The sequence below is a fragment of the Rhinichthys klamathensis genome, unplaced genomic scaffold (genome assembly GCF_029890125.1).
Source record: "Rhinichthys klamathensis goyatoka isolate OS25496 unplaced genomic scaffold, OSU_Roscu_1.1 h1tg000275l_1, whole genome shotgun sequence".
Classification (NCBI taxonomy): Eukaryota; Metazoa; Chordata; class Actinopteri; order Cypriniformes; family Leuciscidae; genus Rhinichthys; species Rhinichthys klamathensis.
This window is the reverse complement of record NW_026606794.1, coordinates 2,285,859-2,308,400: the sequence shown is the minus strand read 5'-3', so window position 1 is coordinate 2,308,400 and position 22,542 is coordinate 2,285,859. Positions and strand designations below refer to the sequence as shown.

General features: G+C 38.7%; 1 protein-coding gene across 3 annotated transcripts in view; it reads right to left on the bottom strand.

Annotated features, from left to right (window-relative positions):
- Positions 1 to 167: 167 nt before the first annotated feature.
- The window catches only part of zanl (zonadhesin, like), a 37,857-nt gene continuing 15,482 nt past the window's right edge, over positions 168 to 22,542 (bottom strand). For all 3 annotated transcript variants that reach the window (XM_056268768.1, XM_056268770.1, XM_056268769.1), the window contains exons 43-85: positions 22,185 to 22,387; positions 21,902 to 22,043; positions 21,393 to 21,586; positions 21,157 to 21,301; positions 20,826 to 21,070; positions 20,567 to 20,715; positions 20,348 to 20,476; positions 20,102 to 20,240; positions 19,867 to 20,008; positions 19,570 to 19,766; positions 19,325 to 19,463; positions 18,726 to 18,842; positions 18,377 to 18,501; positions 17,948 to 18,093; positions 16,912 to 17,055; positions 16,473 to 16,580; positions 16,195 to 16,364; positions 15,593 to 15,795; positions 14,078 to 14,219; positions 13,678 to 13,925; positions 13,400 to 13,577; positions 13,160 to 13,268; positions 12,936 to 13,030; positions 12,184 to 12,360; positions 11,688 to 11,890; positions 10,407 to 10,551; positions 10,098 to 10,339; positions 9,728 to 9,892; positions 9,414 to 9,541; positions 8,949 to 9,220; positions 8,581 to 8,789; positions 6,385 to 6,529; positions 4,186 to 4,433; positions 3,915 to 4,044; positions 3,615 to 3,816; positions 3,301 to 3,462; positions 2,944 to 3,074; positions 1,541 to 1,743; positions 1,288 to 1,423; positions 911 to 1,060; positions 719 to 809; positions 538 to 587; positions 168 to 456 (exon numbers count right to left, since the gene is read on the bottom strand). In XM_056268768.1, the coding sequence (XP_056124743.1) occupies positions 383 to 456; positions 538 to 587; positions 719 to 809; positions 911 to 1,060; positions 1,288 to 1,423; positions 1,541 to 1,743; positions 2,944 to 3,074; positions 3,301 to 3,462; positions 3,615 to 3,816; positions 3,915 to 4,044; positions 4,186 to 4,433; positions 6,385 to 6,529; positions 8,581 to 8,789; positions 8,949 to 9,220; positions 9,414 to 9,541; positions 9,728 to 9,892; positions 10,098 to 10,339; positions 10,407 to 10,551; positions 11,688 to 11,890; positions 12,184 to 12,360; positions 12,936 to 13,030; positions 13,160 to 13,268; positions 13,400 to 13,577; positions 13,678 to 13,925; positions 14,078 to 14,219; positions 15,593 to 15,795; positions 16,195 to 16,364; positions 16,473 to 16,580; positions 16,912 to 17,055; positions 17,948 to 18,093; positions 18,377 to 18,501; positions 18,726 to 18,842; positions 19,325 to 19,463; positions 19,570 to 19,766; positions 19,867 to 20,008; positions 20,102 to 20,240; positions 20,348 to 20,476; positions 20,567 to 20,715; positions 20,826 to 21,070; positions 21,157 to 21,301; positions 21,393 to 21,586; positions 21,902 to 22,043; positions 22,185 to 22,387 (6,872 nt within the window). In that variant the 3' untranslated portion in view covers positions 168 to 382. The remainder of the gene's footprint in view (positions 457 to 537; positions 588 to 718; positions 810 to 910; positions 1,061 to 1,287; positions 1,424 to 1,540; positions 1,744 to 2,943; positions 3,075 to 3,300; positions 3,463 to 3,614; positions 3,817 to 3,914; positions 4,045 to 4,185; positions 4,434 to 6,384; positions 6,530 to 8,580; positions 8,790 to 8,948; positions 9,221 to 9,413; positions 9,542 to 9,727; positions 9,893 to 10,097; positions 10,340 to 10,406; positions 10,552 to 11,687; positions 11,891 to 12,183; positions 12,361 to 12,935; positions 13,031 to 13,159; positions 13,269 to 13,399; positions 13,578 to 13,677; positions 13,926 to 14,077; positions 14,220 to 15,592; positions 15,796 to 16,194; positions 16,365 to 16,472; positions 16,581 to 16,911; positions 17,056 to 17,947; positions 18,094 to 18,376; positions 18,502 to 18,725; positions 18,843 to 19,324; positions 19,464 to 19,569; positions 19,767 to 19,866; positions 20,009 to 20,101; positions 20,241 to 20,347; positions 20,477 to 20,566; positions 20,716 to 20,825; positions 21,071 to 21,156; positions 21,302 to 21,392; positions 21,587 to 21,901; positions 22,044 to 22,184; positions 22,388 to 22,542) is intronic.

The window sequence follows — 22,542 nt, the reverse complement described above, 5'->3', positions numbered from 1 at the left end:
TTTAATTACAATGCTGTTTAAAGTGTTAACAAAAGTGTTCAGAGTTGTTGGAAATGTGTGTTGTTGGATATTGGATTGTTGCACTTGAACAAGTTGAATAAAAGCAGTCAGGGCATAAATCGTCCTGTTAACTTATTTAAAATAATAATAAAAAATTGGCATAAAAGGACAGAAAATATAATTTATTTCATATCAGATGTTCACAGACATTTGAAAATTGCACTTTTTTCCCCAATCATATCGCACCTCACACCAAAAATTACAATAAAGTTTACAAATAAGTTACTGAAAGGTTGATAAACTATTAACAGAGGTTTTGCCAGTTACTTCACAAAGACATATAAAGTGAATAAATATCAGCAAATCAATGTCAAAAAACAGTTCAGAATGTTGTTGCCTTCAGCTCGCTGTTGTCTGCTCCCTGCTTACTATCATCCAGATTGTCATAGGGATGCTCTGTGAACAAAAACACTCATATTAAAGCTCATATTATACTTCTCATAGTTTGTTTTGGAAAGACAATCAGTTATCACGTACCCGTTTTGCTCAGTTCAATTTTACTTGACTCATAACTCATTTTCTTGCGGCTGTGTAAAAAGAGATAAAAAAATCATACATTATATGATATATTTTAAGTAAATGCTTGGCTTTCTACGTTTTTGACATCATTGTATGATCAGTGTTTTTGATAAGAGTTTATTCTTTAAATGGGCTTTACCAGCACTTCTTGTAAATGCACACAATTGCAGTGACTATGAGGATGACGCCAAGCGGCACAAGGACTCCAATCAAGATGATAGATGTTTTATCTATAAAACAGCAAGCAGGTAAAAACTCTGATTACACATCACTGGCATATATGGTTTCATTTTTAAGCATTAAAGAATACAGTATGTTCACAATCACTTACCCAGGCCTTCCTCATCCTCAGTGGGGACTTTAAAGAGCTCACAGTTTGTGCCTTCAAAACCTTCAGCGCAAGTGCAGGTGTACCCAGAACCCTCTGTTTTTACCACACAGGTACCATCGTTCTGACAGGGTGAGCTCAAACATGGACTCACTGAGAGAGATAGAGAGCAAAAGAAGTTAAAAATCAGTGCACTACTCTTCTGAAGCATCTGTAATATGATAATGAATCCACATAATATCCTATCCGATATTATTTGTAGACTAAGAAAGGTCTCAAGCTATGCATGATATATTTATCAAGTATATTTTGAGCTAGAATGTCCAATATTCATTGATAAAAATGCTTTAAGAGTAAAGTAATCTCAATCAAAAGCTCACTTTTATAACAGTCGCGTTTGGTCTCGTACACAGTGCAGATCTCGTTGTCTCCACAGCTCTTTGTTTGACACACAGCCCCAGTTGTAGTACACTCACAACTCTGTGAACAATCGTCTGTCACAAATGTCTCCTTGAGCTGTAGGGTTCAGAGAAACATGTTCAGCAAGTGCAATGTCTTGTTTCATCTTTCGGTGCAAATCATCTTACATCATAACCTTTAACCTGTAGTATTAACATGCATCAAAAGCCTCACCAGATAGTAGCGCTCTAGGTAAGTGCATCCACACTGGCTGTAAGGCACACAGTCTTGGTCGCTCAGGACAAAGCCAGAGGCGCACTGACATCCCTCCACACATTTTGTTTGCTCGCAATCCGAAGGAGCCGCAAGGTCTGCGCAGGACGCCGGGCATGGAGTCATACAGAAGGAGTAGGTGCTGTTGGCCCCACATTGCAGATCTAAATGTGATCACAAACACACACAATCAGGAAAGTATATGCGAAAGAGGAAACGTGGATATACAAGTCGAATTCAGTTACAGTTTTTTACATACACTACCAAAAGTTTAGGGTCAGTAAGATTTTTCGATGTTTTTGAAAGAAGTATTGGTAAGCCTTTAGAATACTGTTCCTTCATTAATAATTAACTACACAGGAACAAATGAGTAACGCACTATTAACATTCTAGTAACCACTATTAACTAACAAGATGCTAACTAAGTATTTAGTAATAGCGCTAAGTTGAATGTGGTAGCTCACTATTAGCTTCCCAGAGAACTACTATATACAGGTTTATAATTAACATGAATAATGCATAATATATAATAAAAAGGTAACGGTGACCCACTACTAAGGAATCAAGTGTTACTACGTCCTTCTAAAGGAATTACTAATTATTTGGATCAGTATTCTAAAGTGAAAAACATGATAACTACCTAATATTGACTGAAGTCTTTGTAAGATTTTGAGATTTTTGTAAGATTTTGAATAGTAATTCCCTCCGATGGATTTGGTAACACTTTAGTCAATCATTACTAGTGTGTTCCCATGATCTTCACTTTAGAATACGGATCCAAATGATTAGTAGTTCCTTTAGAAAGATGTATTAACACTTGAGTCGTTACTATCCAAAACCTTACAAAAACCTCAAAAGCTTATGACTTCAGTCAATATTAGGTAGTTATCAAGCTTTTCACTTTAGAATACTGATCCAAATTATTAATAGTTCCTTTAGAAGGATGTAGTAACACTTGATTCATTACTAATGGGTTACCATTACCTTATATTATACATTATGGATTATTAATATTATTATCAACCTGTATATAGTAGTTCTTAGTAGTCTTCAGTGAGGTATGAAAAATAGTAGTTAATGATTAATAGTGAACTACCACATTCGACTGAGTGCTATTACTTACTAATTCGTTAATCAGAGTTTCTTGTTAGTTAATAGTAGTTACTAGAATGTTAATAGTGCATTACTCATTTGTTCCTGTGTAGTTACACATGGTGTTATTATCAATGTTGAAAACAGTTGTGCTGCTTAATATTTTTGCGAGAAAAAATCTTACTGATCCCAAACTTTTTGGAAAGGTAGTGTGTGCTACAGGCTGGATGAAGTTTGCATTTATTTATGTTTATTTTTTCATTTTTTCATACCACACTTCAGCGCCTCTCTCCATTGCTTTATTTGGGCACCCTGATCTTGGCAAGCCCGAGCGTAGACGGCATAATTTTCACAGCGCAGTACTTCACTGCCCTGCTCAGCACACAGGTCAAACACACAATCCCTGCAATACACACACACACACGGTCATGAAGAACTGTGAATCCGTACCAACACCCATAAATCAAGCGTTTATCTCAGTCAAGCACAATGCACATAACACATGCACTCGTTCAGAGTTAGTGCAATACACACCCACTACGCATTATGTTATTCTCTAACTCACACAGTACTTGCTGTCGCTAGAGTTTACACACCCTCACACACAAACAAATGCACAGATTACTCACTCCTGGAACACGTTTGGTTCGACCACAGCATTACAGGCAGCGAAAGGACCAGCAGGGTCACTGAGTGCCCCACACTGTTTATTCCCGTTCAGCTCAGTCAGCTGAGCGTCTGTGCAGCCCGTCGTCTCAAACCCTGAATCTGGCTCGGCCTCCACTTCACGCCTAATCGTAAAGACAGGATTTTTAGGAGTAGGATGAATTCAGATGATTAGTTTCAGGTTATTTTATATGGTTAGGGTGAACTCCATGAGAATTTTCATCCCAGCTGATTTATAATGCATAATAGCATAACAGATAATCTGATTCTCCCGTACTTGTGCAGGTGCACCATCTTCGGTAGGGGTGTGATACGAAGACTTGCCCCATTTTTGTCAGTTACTCTCCAACTGTCTCCAAACTCGTTGAGGTTGCGCGTAACTGTGCCGTCTGGTTTTGTGTACTCATTACTGGTGCGTCCATCATAATTACCACACAGACCGAGCACACGAGATCTGTATACACTAGGAAGACTCACCACTTTAGGTGAGAGGAAGAGAAAGAGAGAGAGTGTTTGTGATTATATCCTTGATGAATTGTTATAATGTTCATTTTAAGTTTGAGATTGGGTCTTGTACCTCCTTGGGAACTGCCATCAAATCGCACAGAAAGGCCAAAGTCAGTTGTGAGCATAACAAAGCGAGACTTGGTTTTTATGTTAACTCCCTGTACAGGACTGTATGGTAGACCAACTTTCTCGCCATTGACCTGATGGAGGAAAACAATGCAGAAGACTCCTATGATGTGGCATTTTACTATATAGTGTAATCCATGTATGAAGTAGCAGTGGTTTGAAAGTCTGTTAGATACAGCTATTAGGACTGACTACATATCCCATGATTCTCTCACCAGCACTTTCTTCTTCTGTTGCATGCGAACACTAATGCCGTACACGTCCACATAGACCTCGTGCAGAAGGGACACCCGACTGATTCCTCCCTGCCTTTGGTTTTTGCCGCGGACACTGAAAGGGGTGAGGGAGCTTGGCAGATTGTTTCCTTGGGTTAATACATACGTATACGCTCCCTGGTAGTGGTGATTGTAATTGTCAAAGGTTCGATAGTGAGGGTCCCCAGCAATATTGCAGTCATCGAATTCTGCGAAAAGTCAAATAAGTTTGAGTTAGTTCATCCCAGGCTGAGGTGGACATTAAGACTAATCTGGAAACTGCTTAGAGATGCATTTCTTTAGATGCCCACCAGGCCCAGTCATTAACCCCGAAAACTTTAAGTATTCCTTGCTGTATAATGTGGCTTAGCTGTCCATTATGCCATTATTTTGGACTAAATATCTACTCGCTTTTGGGTGTGATATAGCAATGTTGCTATATGCAAATGTAAATATTTAAATATTATATTTGACAAGACTAGCAGTCAAAATCTTCCCAATTTTTTTTTTGTCTTTAAATGTAAGTTTTGAATTCAGAATTCAGCTCAGATGGTCTGAATTAAAGCTGCAGTCCGTAGCTTTTCCTCTTTGTCGCCATCTCTCTGTTCGAAATCTGTAACTGCAGTGATTCGCGGAATTATCATCTTTACGTGGGTTGTAAATCGGCATGAAACAGCGCGGATGAACACAGTGTTTTGAGGCGAGTGGTGCTGTCAGTCACCGCGCCGTGTGGATACTGTCATACAGAATCACAGATTCACTTTTTGAAAGTTTGACCAACATAAGAATTTTCATAAGAAAATGTCTTCTGAACAAGTAACATCCATTTTTGTTCTGACCAACTAAGGGGGAAAAAGCATTCGACATGATAAGCTTCGTTAGATTTAATCAACGCGATTTACAGCAACCGTGCAAATTATAGCCTACTTTGTTCTCAAATTGTTCATGTTAACAACATCACATCAGCATTGCGTGACTAATGTTAAATTTAATGTGTTTTATGATTACCTGGGTAGTTCAGAATTCATATTCTCCATAATAGCAAAACGAGAAAGGCACAACAAAGGAAACTCCATAACTGTGTGAATTAAGAAAACGTACTGTTACACGATTGAACTATTGAAATGTCTTAACTTACTTGTTCAGCAGAAAAAAGCTGTCTCTTCTTCCGTTTCGAACCCCTTCAAAACACGGAGTTCAAGCACTTTTCAAAAGCCCCGCCGATGTTTAAATCCTTGTGTTCGCATGAGACGGTTTCTTTCTCTTTCTCAAGGCACCTTAAATCCGAGGTAAGAAGTCTTTTGGGTTTTATAACTGCTGAATCTCCAGTTGACACTGATGATTGTTGTTTGGATCTTTCTGGATGCCATAAGTTTAATTATGTAAAGTGCTGCGAGAAAAGCCTATACATCTAAACATCTCGTCACGCGCAGTATAGCCGGCTAGCCGAAACTCCTTCTTTATGTGTACGGGTGTGACGTAATGACGCAAAGACATGCTCGAATTTCCCGCGGAAACCCACCAGTACCACTGGAATTAAAATCATTATTACAAGCTAACCGTTTTGACTCTAGCTATGGCAAGCAGATAGTTTTGACCACTGCCAGAATACGTTTTTTTTAATATAATTATTTTGGATTATTTTTAAAGGAGCTGTATGTAAGATTGTGGCCAAAACTGGTACTGCAATCACTTTCAAATTACTGTAGAGCGGTGTATCCCCTCCCCCTCCTCCCTGACTCGAGGTTGCCAGATAGGCTGCAGGATCCAGCAGGAACGTAGTCTGCTCCAAGAAGTGGTAACTAGAGCAGAGCTGGCAACCCGGATCCCGCAACACTACTGACTTTGTGATTGGTAGATAGGTGGAGGGTGGAGCATCAGACCAAAACACAACATGACAACATCAACATCAGTTGAGGGCTGCAACTTCACTTTTTAAATGACAATATCCTGGCCGGACTACTGTTGTCAGTGATATAAGTATTTGAAATGAACATGATTTCTTAATGTCTAGTGACATATCAGGGCCATTTTATGATTAATTGAAATAAATTTCTTACATACAGCTCCTTTAACTTAAAAAAGCTACGGACTGCAGCTTTAAGCAATTTATTTTGACATTTTTCCCTCATTCTTAGTGTTTCACATTGTAAAACTCACTCTCAGGTTTGCAGTAACGGTCTCCATTGCTGTCAAGATCACAGATTGAGTTCTCATTGCATTCAAAGGATGTGCAGGACAGCAGTCCTCCAAGGCTGCAGCTGCACCTCTGTTCGCAGTGGTCAGTTATCCACGAATCTCCCACCTGAAATGTATACCAGGCATTACTATTATGTGACATATAAAATAAAAGCACAGCCATCTTTACAGCACCTTTTTCTAATATATTCTTTAAGCATCATGTCTCTGCACATTCTACATTTACATAGAAAATGATATCGATCATGAGATGAAGAATAGAAGAGTTTTGAAGAATAGAATAGAAAAGGATAGATTTGAAGAATAGAAGTCTTCAATATATACACTACCATTAAAAGATTTGGGGTCAGTAAGATTTTTAATGTTAGAAAAAGTTTCTAAGAAGGCTCACTAAAGCTGTATTTATTTGAACAAAACAAAAAAATAACAGTAAGTGTCATTTATTCATGTGATGCAAAGCTGAATTTTCAGCAGCCATTAGTCCATTTTTCATAGTCACATGATCCTTCAGAAATTAGGAAACATTTATGTTTATTATCAATGTTGAAAACAGTTGTGCTGCTTATTTTTGTGGAAATAATTAAGATAATTGTCTTCAGGATTTTTTAAAGAATGGAAAGTTCAGAATAATTTGTAACATTATTTTTATTTTATTTTTACAGAATTTCTGATCAAATTAATGTGCTGAATAAAAATATACATTTTCTTTCACACACACAAAAAAAAATATCAGACCAACAACATTTGAACAATAGTGTAGTATCTCAATATTTCAGTCAACCAACATGGCATTCTAGTATTAACCCTCTGGGGTACTTCATTTATGACTCACACTCAGGACTTTCGGGTCAAAAATGACCCGAAGGGCGGCATTAAGATACATTTTATTTGAGTAAAATCAATGAAATATATTTTTGTTCAATAATATTTTTTCTTTTCTTTTTTGGTGTTTTGAGATAATTTTATGATTTATAATTAATATTTATGCAATAATTAAGACCCATTTTTTCCCATTGAATATAATAGAAAATTTATATATATATATATAATTAAAAAATTTTTTTTATTAAAGCTGTATTTCATTTTAGAGTCAAGTCTAGGCCTCATGAAAGCAATTTTTGAAATGAGATCGGAGCCATCTGGTGGACACACTGAGCATTTATCACGCAATAGCACATTTTTACCACTAGTGGATTTACAGCTCTCTGTAGAAACCTATGGTAGAAACACTCTAGTGATTTTTTCACATATTGTTTAATTTTTTTTAGGTTGTTGATTTGAATATATAATAACAGATTCTCAAAGACTATTTTTGTCATTTTTTTTAATTTTTAATTTTTTTTTTTTTTTTTTTGGTTGGTTTAAATGGTAATTTGAAGTGGCAGTTTTACTTTATAATACAGTCAAACCTGAACACTGCATTATAAAGAGAACATTTTGCCACCCATTGTTTTAAGAGATTCACCCCTTCACTGTTGTGTGCTTTTTTCTGCATCCTGGCTGTTTTGTAGATTGTATGCACAAAAAAACTCTGTATTTTCAAATTTTTGCCAATTTCCCATTCATTTCCTATGGGGGTCATTTTTGACCCGAAGGTCCTGAGTGTGACTATTTTGTTTTAAGACCACTTAGACTTTTCAAATCCTTTCCCCAATTTTTTTGGGTGTTCATATACCAAGTACCAAAAAAGTCACCAAGTTTTGGACCATTCCGATGAAGCTACGATTTTTAACATTTTTTTATTTAAACGCTTCGGGTCATTATTGACCCGAAGTACCCCAGAGGGTTAAAGTGATAGTTCACCCAAACATTTTGTCATCACTTACCCTATTCCAAACCTAAATAAGTTTCTTTCTTCTGTTGAACACAAAAGAAAATATTTTAAAGAATGTTAGTTTGGTAATCAGACAGTTGACGGTAGCCATTGACTTCCATAGTAGGAAAAAAAATACAATGGAAGTCAATGGCTACCGTCAACTGTCTGGTTATCAAGATTCTTTAAAATATCTTTTGTGTTCAACAGAAGAAAGAAACTCATACAGGTTTGAAACAACATGATGGTGAGTAAATGATGGCAGAATGTTCATTTTTGGGTGAACTATCCCTTTAAGGAAAGCTGATTTTTTATTTATTTTTTTAGCCCCAAAGTTTACTCACCTCATGATACTCTCCATTGCTGTCAACACACCCACAGCTTGAGAGGGGAACACACTTGCCATCACTTAACACAAAGCCTGCATTGCACTGGCACCCTTCAACACAGCTATTGGGTGGTAATGGGCAGAATATGGGGAAGAGGTCGGCACAAGTTGGAGGACATGGTGCTGTGCAGTCAGAATAGTGACTGTTTGGTGGGCATGGGAGAGCTGGAAATAAAAACACACAAAGGAAAGAGGTATGATGCATTGAATTTAAAATGACAATGATTCTCTGACATATTTAGAGACCATTTCTCCCAGTTGTCACCCAGCTCAGCATAACATTCTCAGCACATCTCTTTTCTTCCCTCTTTCTCTTTCACTTACGGCAGAATGTGCTGTTCCTCCAGCTGATCGTGATTCCAGCACTATAACAAGCCTGGGCGTAAGCCTCAATGTTATTGCACAGAGTCGACTCCATGCCATCATATTCGCACATGTCATAAACACAGTTCCCCAGAAAGGCTTCTGGAGGAATGAGAGAGTGACAGGGCTTGAAGAGATCAGACAGGATCGAAGCTGCGCATTGTGACTGGAAGATTTCTTCCTCATTCTCGTCACAGTTGGGTGTGTCTTCAGGTCTTGGATCAGGTTTGCAGCTGCGGATGGAGGAACAAGGAACGGATGAACACAACAGAAGAATGAAAAAAGTGAAACTCTATTCATTTTTCACCATGATGCCTCAAATTCATATGCATCATAAGTGCATTTATAATGCTGCTATCTATCTAGGTTTGTTTATTTCTGAATTATGGAGAGGTGCTTAGAGGCACCAAATAATTTAACACTCACCCAGGATCACTGTCTCCCTCTGCTTTCCAGCTGTCACCAAGTTTAATGGCATTTTCAGCTGGTTTGCCATCAGGCATCAAGTTATCGTCAGATGAATCGCCGTTGTAGTTACCGCACATTCCACACACCTATAAAATAAATGTTGAAGGACAGAAAAAGTGTGATTTGCTTCTTGTGGATTTAATGCAGTTCAGATATTCTGACAAAAAGGGAACCGTCTGGTTTATTAATCAAATTTCAGTATCAAAATAATATATTTAGTACAAAAACAAAGTAGAGTGATGTTCTAGTTATGTTTTTGTGTAGTTTCATACCTTGTTGAAATAGTCTCCAGGCACTGTGATCTCAATATGGTGCACTCCATCGAACTTCACAATCAGGCCAAAGTCAGTGTCTAGTATGGTGTTTACTCCACTGGTAAACACCCGTGCCTTGGCTGCAGTGATGTCGTAGGGGGTCTTTATCCTGCGTTCATTCAGCTAGTCGGAGGAGAAAACAAACGAGAGTACAGGCCAGAGATTTAGCACAATAATATCATTGAATACATATGGTTTAAAATCGTATCTATTATATTATGCAATATTCACTGTGTCTAAACAGGACATGCAAATGCATAAGACATCCAAATGCAACATAGTTAAAACCACTACTCCAGCTCTTCCTCTTTCCTTCTCGGACTCTCACCAGTACTCTTCCGTTCTTGCTGATGGTGATGTTGGCAGTGGGCAGGTAGACGGTCACGGAGCGAACATACGAAGCTTCTGGCTGGCCGCGTTCTTCGTTCTTGGCCACAATGGTGAAGGGTGTCACCATAGAGGGGTTGCATATTGCCACCAGCGTGTAAGTGCAGGTACCCATGAAGGTATGCATGATCCCGTCAAAGGTGTAGTAGTGAGGATCACCAGCAATGTGGCAAATGCCCTTTCCTGCAAAGAAGGCCAGTTAGTAGTCTGTCTGACAGATACAGAGAGATGTTTTTGGTAGAGTATGTACCTGTATTCACACAGCCCAGCTGACCATCATTGACTTTACATTCCTGAGCGGGACCACACTGCCATGCCTCGCATTTCACGGTATTGAAAGGTGAACAAACACAGCGCTCTGTGCAGTCATCTTTTGTGAACCAGCTGTCTCCAACCTAAAAAACAAATTGAAATTAATTAATCATTTGATTGCACAAAGGAAACTAGAAACAAAAATTAACTGAATTAAACTATACAGTTTTTTTGTGATAAAATTGTTTAAAACTTGAAAAAGTGTTAACGCTTTAGATTACAGCCCGGAAAGTATGAATTTACAACGGAACTTTCGGTAATTGTAGTGTACCTATAAAGTACTTAAATGTAAGTATAAAGGAACAATATGTAAAGTTTGGGGAATAAAGGGAAAACAACCAGGAGAATTAAAATATGATTTATACTGTAAGTATTATATAACTAAGGGTATTATATAACTAGTACTTATTCTACTATTATGATACAACAATCTTACTTTTTTTCTTGTTTCAAGGCAAGTAAAGCTAAAACGATTGTAATTTTTTGTAAAATACTGGGAAATATACTCTTGTTCCATGTAAGTGGTGCTTGTTTACCCTCTTGTTTCATGTAGTTACAGGGTAAGTGTGACATTGCGGGCCGTAAATTAAAGTGGTGCTTGTTACCCTCTTCTTCCATGTAGTTACAGGGTAAGTACAATAAAAATATATACACAATCTTATATCACTGACTCGGAAACCTTTATTTGAAAAACAACTTAATTCAAAACAGATGAACATGGAACAAGAGGGTAACACGCACCACTACATGAAACAAGAGTATCTTTCCCCAATATTTAAGCAAAAATTGCAATTGGTTTAGGTTTCAGTGCACTTTTGTTAAAAAGATTACTGTATAAATGCAAATTACACATGTACCCTGTAATTTTTAAAAAGCCTAAACAGCATGTATTGGTTCACCATTATTAAAAAAGGGTATGTTCTTGCTAAGTTGCTCTCAAATGTAAGATTGTTGTATCATAATAGTAGAATAAGTACCCCTTAGTTCTATAATACTTACAGTATAAATGATTTTTTTATTCTCCTGGCGCTTACCCTTTTATTCCCCAAACTTTACATATTGTTCCCTCATACTTACATGTAAGTTCTTTATAGGTACACTATAATTACAGAAAGTTACACTGTAAAATCGCTTTAATTACGCAGTACTTTCCGGGCTGTAATCTAAAGCGTTACCGAAAAAGTAAAAGTTTCATTCAATCTTCTAAAGAACCACTCACAGGCCTGTAGTTGTTGTCTCTGTCAGTGCAACCACACTCCTTGAAGGGCACACATTGGTCTCCACTGAGGACAAATCCAGGGTCACACACACATCCCTCAACACAGGGCTCAGTACAAGTGCCTTCAGATCCAGGGTCCTGACAACTGGCTGGACACGCTGAACCACAAGGCTCATAGTGACTCCCAACCTGACATTTAATAGCTGCAAGAAATGGAAATAAAGGAGAGGTGTTCAATAAACAGATAAGAACAATGAGAACAAATGAATGAAAATACTGGGAATAGGATAGACGAGAAACTGGAGACAATGGCCGGAGAAGGAGAGACAAAAGTACAACTCAGCCACTTTAGCAACAAAAGAGAGAAACAGCACCTATTGATGGCTCCCTAATTGAAGGGTGCAAACTACAAAGTCTTAAAAAGGATACCAGGATACAGTTAATAGCAGGTTTTAAAGGGCGCTTTACAGAATGCCTGTAGGGCTCAAACACTTACGGCAGAAGGTGTTATTTCTCCAGTTAATTGGCACCCCAGCTTGAGCGCACAGGTCAGCATAGCTTTGAACAGCTTGGCACAGTGCCACTGTGGCGCCACCGGTGCCACACTGATCAAACACACAGTTCTCAAAGTAAGGCTCGGGAGGCACCACTGCATGACATGGCTTGAAGATTCCTGGGAAAATAATAATGAATAAAGCTTTAATGGTGCAAAAAACAGGTGTCAGAAGAACGGCTCTATAAAACTGAGAAAATCAATGAAATGAACAGATGTGCTGGAATCGAAGCATAGATGATAAATGTTGCCTAGGCAATTAGCTGAAATAAATAAGTTTAAGTTTTTTTTTTAAATATTTTGATTTATTTCAGATAAAGTTTTTTTTAAAGCTACAATTTTTAATATCAGTTAACTATAATAACTCTGGCATAATCCACAATTTCTAAGTATAACAAACAATCCAACCTGAGGGGAAGAAAGTGGACAATAATTATAGGTGATTGAGAAAAGAAACACTAAGCCCCAAAACACTGTTAAATTATTATATCCTGCAACCAAATCATATGCTTATTTGAAATTATTTGGGGGGAAAAAGCACATAATGAATAAGAAACAAATTAAATAAAACACCTACGAAAAATAGAACAGAAATTTTTAATTGTGATAAAGCCTTTTAAATGTTTTATGTATTTGATCAGTGACCTCATCATCAAAGTGTTTTAAATGTATGTTTGAGTGTATGTGTGTCCCACCATTTGGATCGGTGATCATGCCACAGCTAGTAGGTTTCGTAGCTTCACTCTGGATCTTGTCATCACATTCAATGTCTCCTCCGCCATGAGTACAACTATGCGAGATACGAAAGGTATGAATGATTAAAGCTTCAATGATAAAAAGAGCATATGTATATTAAAATAAATGAACAAAACCTTACTATTACTTGTGCAGTGCACAGTCAAATTTGCTTTTAACTTACTCGGGTCGGTCATCGGGCACCTGCCAGCTCTCTCCAAGCTCATTGGTGCTGTCTGTTGGCTTTCCATCTGGCTTGATGTTGTCATCATTAGGATTATCATTATAGTTTCCTGTAATATATTATCATCATTTAAATGAATCATATAAGACTATTAATATTTGGTAGTAGCAACTCTTGAGCTCTTGAGTCTTCATTATAATCATCAATAAAGTGGGATAAAATTGAATTTGCAGTCTTTACCACAGAGTCCACATAACAGTCCGCTGTAGGAGGAAGGCAGGGTGACATCTGCATGATGATTTCCATCAAAACGGACGCGCAATCCAAAGTCTGTCTCAAGCACCACAAATTTGCCACTTAGGAAGATCTTGATACCGTTTGGAAGTGTGACAGGCACAGTGACCTGAACTCCATTCACCTGCAGGATGTAGGAATAAGGTAAGCTTACGTATGCACCACAGGTCTGATCTTCTCTAATCTGTTATTTAGATCTCACAAATCTCAGAAATGTCCCTTACCTGAACTTTGCGACCCTTGCCCAAAATGACCTTTGTGTCATGGACATTGATGATAACAGATCTGACATAAGACACTTTCTTATTATTGTCTCTGTGCTCGTTCTGTGTCTCCACAGAAAAGTATGGCAAGCCGGAGGTCTCATTACAGGGCTTAGTGAGGGTGTAGGAGCAGGCACCCATGAAGTGATGTACTTTATCATCAAAGGAGTTATAATGAGGGTCACCAGAAACAGAGCAAATGCCTGTACCTAAAAGAGATAAAAATGGGGAGATAAAAAAAAATTAGTTCCATGTCTCAACAGGTTTGTGCAGAACTCCATGTGTGTATGTGATAAGATGTGTAAACAAATATACCAGTGCTAAAAACTGTACTAAGTGTAAACCAGTATATATTTGTTACCAAGTGGTTTGCAGACATAGTCTCCATCTTGAAGTTGGCAACTCTCAGTAGGAAGACAGCTGGTGTTGTAACACTGAATAGTTCCTCCACCCTCACATGTACACTTCTGAGTACAGCTCTCCAGATACCAGCTCTCATTCACCTAAACATGGCCACATTGAGAGGAATGTGTTAAAACATCAACCACATTTCTTCTTTTTTAAAACATGAATGCCTTATTTTAATAAAATAAATCTTCACTATGTTTTAAGCAATCCTATAGACTATATGAACGCTAATAGAATGGATTTTGATTTATCCCAGTGACTCGATTCATTTGATCGGTTCACCAAAAAGGTTAATTAAGCCAAATGATTTGTTCAGTGACTGTGTTACGCCAGTAGGTAGCGAAAAGCGTCTTACTGGCTGCGTCCGAAAGCTTAGGCAACTTAGGCAAATTGCCCAATCAGGCAATAGGTGTGTTTGACTTGAAGAGGCGCTGCACAGACTGATCGGTGTATGACATCAAAGTACCGTGAGAGCGATTAGAGAGCAGATGGCTCCGTATGCTTTTGAATCGCTCATGCGATACAACAACCGGCCCTCAGGGCACCACTACAATTTGAACGAATGCACCTAATGACTGCGGAATGTGATACGATCATTGGATTAAGACGTGTCTCGCATAGCAGAGGCAGCATTATTTCTCTGCCATTCTGCAGTTGGTTATAATTGGCATTTTTCAGCTTTCCGATGCAGCCGTTGTGTTGTGTTGTTGAATTATTTACTCAACCTATTCGTTAAAACATCCAGTCGACTGAATATTTGCTTATCCTTTATTATAATTTGTCTGATATAACCATCCATTTTAATTCTAATTCTAATAACTATGTATTTTTAATTTTATAATTTTTTCTAGTTAATTCCAATAAACTATCTGAAAGTGACAAACACAACAACAACAGCATAAATAAAACAGAAAACAATCTCCATTAAAGTATTGATGTGCATAATTTATTCACGTCGCAGTGCATGGCTGGGAACTTGCGCATCGCATTAATCACAGTATTGTTTCAAATGTGCTCAGATTGGACAGACATACAGAAGGTAAGTCATGAATAGTTTTTATAGTGTGGCTTTTTGAGTTGGTGCTCTTGCTGTTTAGTGTTTAAAGCATTTTTAATGACAGACACAATGTGTTTGTCACGTTTTCTGAAGAATAATATGACACACTTGAAAAACTATGAAAAACAAAATGTCATAGAGTGAAAAAAACGAGCAATTAATATGCAAACTATAGTTTCTATGAATATCTGCTCTTCAAGAGGTCTGAATATTTATTTATTCTATAAGACCTCATTAACAGAGAAATACATCAATAACATCATGGATGATCCGAGAACATGGGACATTTTTAAATAACTTGTCATGGTTGCAGTGGTTTTGTGGATGTTTTGATCAAAATTATGACAATTATTTTCATAATCTCGTCCATGGCCCCAGAAGCCCACGGGTCGGCCCTGGTTTTAAACTCACTGGGTGGTAGGAGCCTGAGGGGTCCACACAGCCACAGTCTTTAGCAGGAACACATTTGTTGTCACTGAGGATGAAGCCAGGGTCGCACTCACAGCCCTCTACACACTTCTCACTGCAGCCCGGTGGTCCATTGATACCCAGACATGTCTCTGGACAGGAGCTCACACATATGGAGTAATGGCTGTTTGGAGGACATACCAGAGCTGGAGAAAAATGAGGAAAAACATCATGAACTGATGGTGAAAATAAGGTTAAAGTGCGGATGCATTGTTTGTGGAGTATGTAGTTTCCCAGTCTCATGTCCCCATCCCCATGTGACAGCATTCCTGTCTCTACCACTCTGGCCTTTAAAGGCATAAAAGCTTCATAAATAATAAAAACAATCAGGCTAAAGTTAACGTAAGAGTTCAACTAGCTGTCCTATTTAAAACCCCTTGAACTGCATTTACTTCAATAATTTATTTTGTGCATTAGAGAGAGCAAGCTAGCTTCACTGGGAGTATGAAATGTTATTCTTGCACGGATGCATGTTGCCAAATTTTGCTGCTTTATCATATTCTCAATCCATTCAACACTTAATGCAATATGAGAGTATGACTCACGGCAGAAGTCTGGCTCCCTCCACTGATGGACAGGTGCACCTGCACTCAGGCAAGCATCAGTGTAAGCTTGAAGCTGGTCACAAAGGACCTGCTGCAGCCCTTGATAACGGCACATATCAAACACACAGCTCTGGAAGAACGGCAACGGGTCCACCACACTTATACAGTCCCTGTGAGGAGCAAATGTAAGAGAAAGTGTACAATGTTTAAGCACTAAAAGTTTTTCAAACATTGCTTATTAGCAGTATTTGGAAATTTCATAGTTGGCAAGTCCTAACCTAAAAGGTCCATTTGTGTCAGTTATTCTCCCACAGTTCTCTGGGTTTGACACCACACCCTCCAGCACAGGATCACAGGGTGGTTGAGGTCCAGGGTCAGGCTTGCACCTGAAAACACAACATCATCGAACATATGAAATCGACCTAATCCTTTAAAACATTGTGCTGCCTGTGTGACCGGTCCTATTCAACCCGCTTCGAGCGGGATTTGAACCGGGGTCTCTGGTGTGAGAGGCGGGCGTGCTAACAAGGACACTTAAGATCGCAGACTCTATCATCAGTCACTAACAAGGACGCTAACGGCAGAAGCCTAGCATCAGTCGCTAACATGCCTCTTGAGGCTAGGGGAGTGAGGTTTACATGCACAGCTCTTACTGGCCTAAGTCCATTACACCTGCATGTGCAGTTGATAAAATGAAGAAGAGAAAGAGGTACTGACGTTGCATCCTCGTCCTCATCAGTTTGCCAGCTGTCGCCAAACTGATGTGAGCTGTCAGATTGGGAGCCATCTGGCTTAGTGAAGTCATTATTAGGGTTTCCATCGTAGTCCCCACACAGGCCACACATCTGGTCATAGTAGGAACTGATGAGAAAGAGAAGAACAAAGCGAGAGGGATTAATATTAAGATGTTCATTTCCCCAGAGATGGTTTTTTCTTTTCTTTTTTTTTTTTGTGGGATTTACTCAAATCCTATAACCTTTAAAGGGTTAGTTCACCCAAAAATGAAAATTCTGTCATTAATTTCTCACCATCATGTCGTTTGAAACTCGTAAGACTTTCGTTCATCTTCGAAACACAAATGAACATCTTTTAATGAAACCTGAGAGCTTTCTGTCCCTCCATTGACAGTCTACGCAACTTTAAACCCCCAGAAAGATAGTAAAGACATCATTAGAGTAATCCATGTGACTCCAGAGGTTTAGCCTCAATTTTATGAAGTGACGTGAGTGCTTTGTTTGAGCAAAAAAACACAATTTACCACTTTATTTACAAAATATAAATCTCCAACCCGTGTTCACGAGAGCACAATGACGCATTCGTGTTGACGCGAGAGCTGACGTTGTTACATGACCATGCGTTAGACATTCATTTTTTATAAATAGAGTGGTAAATTAAGTTTTTTGGTGCAAAGAAAGCACTCACGTCACTTCATAACCAGGTTAATCCACTGGGGTCACATGGATTACTTTACTACCTTTCTGGAACTTGAAGGCGGTAATTGTGTGTAGGCTGTCAATAGAGGGACAGAAAGCTCTCAGATTTAATTAAAAAGATCTTTATTTGTGTTCTGAAGATAAACAAAAGTGTTACGGGTTTGGAACGACATGATGGTGAGAAATGAATGACAGAATTTTAATTTTGGGGTTAACTAAGAATCATGGTGGATCTTAGTGTTTCATAGTGGATCATACTTCAGGTCAGGGTTATGTACTGTGTATATATTTCAATCAGGCTGTTTTTAGAGTTTTAGTACCTGGGAACAGAGATCTTGGCGTAATGGTTGCCGTCCCACTTCACCTCCAGGCCGAACGAAGTTGTGAGGATTACATATTGGCCAGCAAGAGACAGAGAAATGAGCGGAGATGGCGAGTGGGGGAGGGACACCCTGAGTCCATTTACCTGGATGTGTGAAAAAGAGATAAACAATAGAGATGGATTGAAGACTAATGTTATCTTTGACTAGAAGAAATGTGATTATGAACAGATTAGGAACAACTGAAAGAAAATATTTTGGATAAGAGGAGTGTTTTAAGAGGAGTGTCTTAAAACTATTGTCTTTATTTACTTAATTCCATAATCTAAAAGAGACTAAAAAATATTTTAGCTGTCTCAATTCTTCATTTCAAGATTACAGAATGACTTCAGTGGTGGTTTAATGATGGCAGCTGCTGTGGATACTGACCAGAGTTCTCCTGTTTTTCATCATTGTCACAGTGACACCATCAACAGTCACGTACAGTTTCCTCAGGTAAGAAACACCAGAAATTCCTCTCTCTTCATTCTTACCCTCTATTGAGAACCAGGGGCCTGTAGACCCAGGAGAGAGGAAAATAGTTATTTTAAAGTTGTACACTTAGAATCTTATTTAAACTTCAGTTTTTAAGTTAATTTTGGGAACATTTAATGTACATTGAATCAATATTAGGAATGTCAGGATTTTTTGTTTCTCCATAACACCTACTAACGACCAAAGCATTCTAATGTCACTGCTGTTTGTGGATGGTTTTAACATGGTTTTGGACATTGCTTACCAGTGTTGTTTTTACAGGTGCGGGCCAGAGTGTAGGTGCAAGTGCCCATGAAGCTGTAGTATTTGCCATCAAAGGTGTTATAATGAGGGTCACCAGAGATAATACAGTCTTGAGATCCTGGGGGATTGTGAAAAGAGAATGATTAAGTATTTTTAATTACATCAACCATTTTTTAAGCACTAAAGTTTGCATAAAGTGCAATAGTATATTGTTGGACTCAGTTTGTAAACATTAAAAAGTTTGTGATGTAATAATCTGTTTGCATGTAATACAACATCCTACTACAAAGGTATGCTATTATATGAAAGTAAGTTCACACGAATAGTCAAGCTACAGTCTCCATTTCTATAGCCAAATATACATGATACAATGTGTAATCAAATATTAAGAAGGATTAATTACAAACAGCATCTGTCTTGCAAACCAAGACCAGTTTTTTTCTTATTAATGCATATACATGCTGGACAAAGCCGAGCTATAATTACATCTAAATTTGTTAGCTCAACATTGCAAAACTGGACTAGTATGATTTTAAGTCAGACTTTTTTTATATATTTTTTTAAAGACACTTACTGAGTTTACCTAACTATGGTACTCACCTTCTGGGTAACACCCGATTACACCATCCTGTACTCCACATTGTTCCTTTGGTGGACAGTCAGCAGCACTACAGGAAACGAATGGGGGGTTACACTTACACAGTAGCTCACAGTCCTTGGTGTAGAACTCTTCACCTGGCTAAATCCATGCAGAGAAGAAATATGTTAGTTTGATGAAAAATACTACTTGATTGACTATAACAAACCATCGCTGTCCTAAATGATACCACATACAGTTTCCTCACCTGATAATAATGTCCATTATGCCTGCAGCCACATGTGTCTTCTTTCACGCACTGACCAGCACTGAGGATGTATCCAGGGTCACAAACACATCCTTCAGAACAAGGCCCAGTGCACTGATTTGGTGGAATTGGGTTACAGGAAGGTTGGCAAATTGGGGCGCATGACTCAAAATGACTGTTGGGTGGGCATTTCAGAGCTGGAGAGGAAGAATGTGTATTAGTGCTTGTCATAAACTTCACTCTATCTGACAGTATGTTAGAGTTTATGGTTGAGGAATATGTATTTTTCAGACATACGACAGAAGGTGCTGTTTCTCCAGGGTCCAATTGTGACGCCACGGTCCTGACATTCGTTGACGTACGACTCTATTGCTTCACACAATGCAGAATGAGCTCCATCCAGCTCACACACATCAAACAAACAGTCTTGGAAGAAACCCTATACACACAGGGTTAAGATCTGTAAGTATCTTTTATATGGTTAAAATTACACACTAAAGCATTTCAAATAATCTGACTTGACTTCACTCACATTTGGGTTGACTTTTGGATGGCAAGCAGCAAATGGGCCATTGGTGTCCAATATGAGACCACAGTAAGCAGGCCCTTCATACAAATCCTGCTCAGCATCTGTACATCCTGGGGTTGGGTTGACCTCTGGCTTGTTACACCTGAAATGCAGAATCAAAGTTAAGTCATCTATGATATGAATTAATAGATAGCATACTGTAGATGAGTCTTTTAGGACTAACAGTATGTGCATTGCATATTGCCTTACTCAGGGTCTGTGTTCCAGCTGTGGCCAAAGTCATTGGGGTTTTGGACCAGTTCACCAGTCGGGGTCTGGAAGTCATCCTTAGGGTCTCCGTTGTAGTCCCCACACAGTCCACAAAGTTTGTCCTCATAGCTGTAAAATGATCACAAGCATGTAGAAACATTTAAAAGTGGATCAAGTTGTAATAGTTATTAAAAAGACTTTTATAAGAACCCTACTCACTCCTTGATAACTTTAATGTCCATAAAGTGGTTTCCATCGTAACGTACAGTAACTCCAAAGTTCAAGACCACTGTGTAGTGCTTGCCAGACATAAAAATGTCAACACCACTGACAGGAGTCAGAGGAATGTTCACTTTGGTACCATTGACCTGAGAAAAGTCAGAAAACATAACTGTCCATTTGAATGTGCCTCTATATAAGATGTCTACAGTATATGTACATTAGCAGTAATATTGAAATTAATGTTCTTTTCTCTTACCTGCACAGTTCCTCCTTTCAGAATGGACACTATCACTCCCAGCGCATGGACATGAACAGCTTTTACATAGCTGATATAAGGATTGTTGTAGCGATTCTCATTGTCTGTGTATACAGCAAAGTAAGGCACATCTGTGCTGTTACAAAGTTCAGACATCAGGTAAGAACAGTTTCCCATGAAGTCGTAGCGCCGCTTATCAAAGGTGGTGTAATGGGGGTCACCAGAAGAAATACAGGTGGAAGTTCCTGTGAGTGAAAAATATTTTGATGTCAAAGATATATATTTAAAAAAATAGAGGAAATAATGTTGTTGTTGTTGTTTTGTCCATTACCTTTAGGGTAGCAGCCATGCACTCCACCAACCTCCCGACATTCTTCTGTCACAGAGTCACAGGTGTTGTCCACACAGTCGAAAGTGTAGTTGCCAGCACAGCGACACAACTTGGAACAGCCATTTCCAAAAATGATCTCACCAGGCTGAGTGTAAATACAGAACAAGTTTAGAGCAAAGGCTTAGGTCCCAGAAATGGATAAAAATACAGCCTCACATCAACGACAACTCTTGTACCTCAAAGTAATTGTTTTCTTCATCCAGGCACCCACACTGCTCAATAGGAACACAGCGCCGGCCACGGAAAACAAATCCTGGTTTACAGAAGCAGCCGCTGATACAAGAACCAGAGCAGTTGGTGGAGGGTTCTGCGCAGGTAGGAATACAGGCTGGGCCGCAATCAATGTATTCAGAGTCTGGAGGGCAGTTCACTGTTGGAACACATGAAGAGTTATTTAGCTATACAAATGTTGTAATTTCCTGATAGAGCAGGAGCAGGTACTCATGAAGTGATCTACTTTATTATCAGAGGAGGCAATGAGGGTCAATAAAGACAAAACAAATTCTTATATCTAAAGAGAAAGATAAAAATGAATTTAGAAATATAAGTTCCAGATCTGTCAGAAGTTTCAATTGGTTTGTGTATAACTGCATGTGTGTATATTCAGGATATGTTAATATGTGTAAATAAATGTACCCATGTGTTCATAACATTATTATGTATAAACCAGTACTATAATTGTTACCACTTGGTTTGCAGACATAGTCTCCATCTTCAAGTTGGCAACTCTCAGTAGGAAGACAGCTGGTGTCGTAACACTGAATAGTTCCTCCACCCTCACATGTACACTTCTGCTTACAGCCCTCCAGATACCAGCTCTCATTCACCTAAACATGGCCACAGTGAGAGGAATGTCTGTCATTTCTGGAGTGGTTTCATGAATGTTGAAATCAAAGTTTTGGATCTTATTTTCATAATCTCGTCCATGGCACCAGAAGCCCACGGGGCGGCCCTGGTTTTAAACTCACTGGGTGGTAGGAGCCTGAGGGGTCCACACAGCCACAGTCTTTAGCAGGAACACATTTGTTGTCACTGAGGATGAAGCCAGGGTCGCACTCACAGCCCTCTACACACTTCTCACTGCAGCCCGGTGGTCCATTGATACCCAGACATGTCTCCGGACAGGAGCTCACACATATGGAGTAATGGCTGTTCGGAGGACATACCAGAGCTGTAGAAAAAAGGGGTAAAGCATCAGTAAATGACTGTGAAATTAAGGCTGAAGTGAGGATGCAATGTGGAGTATGTAGTTTCCCAGTCTCATGTCTTCTTCCCTCAGTGATGGCATTCCTGTCATAGAAGTCTAATAAATAATAAAAGCAAAAA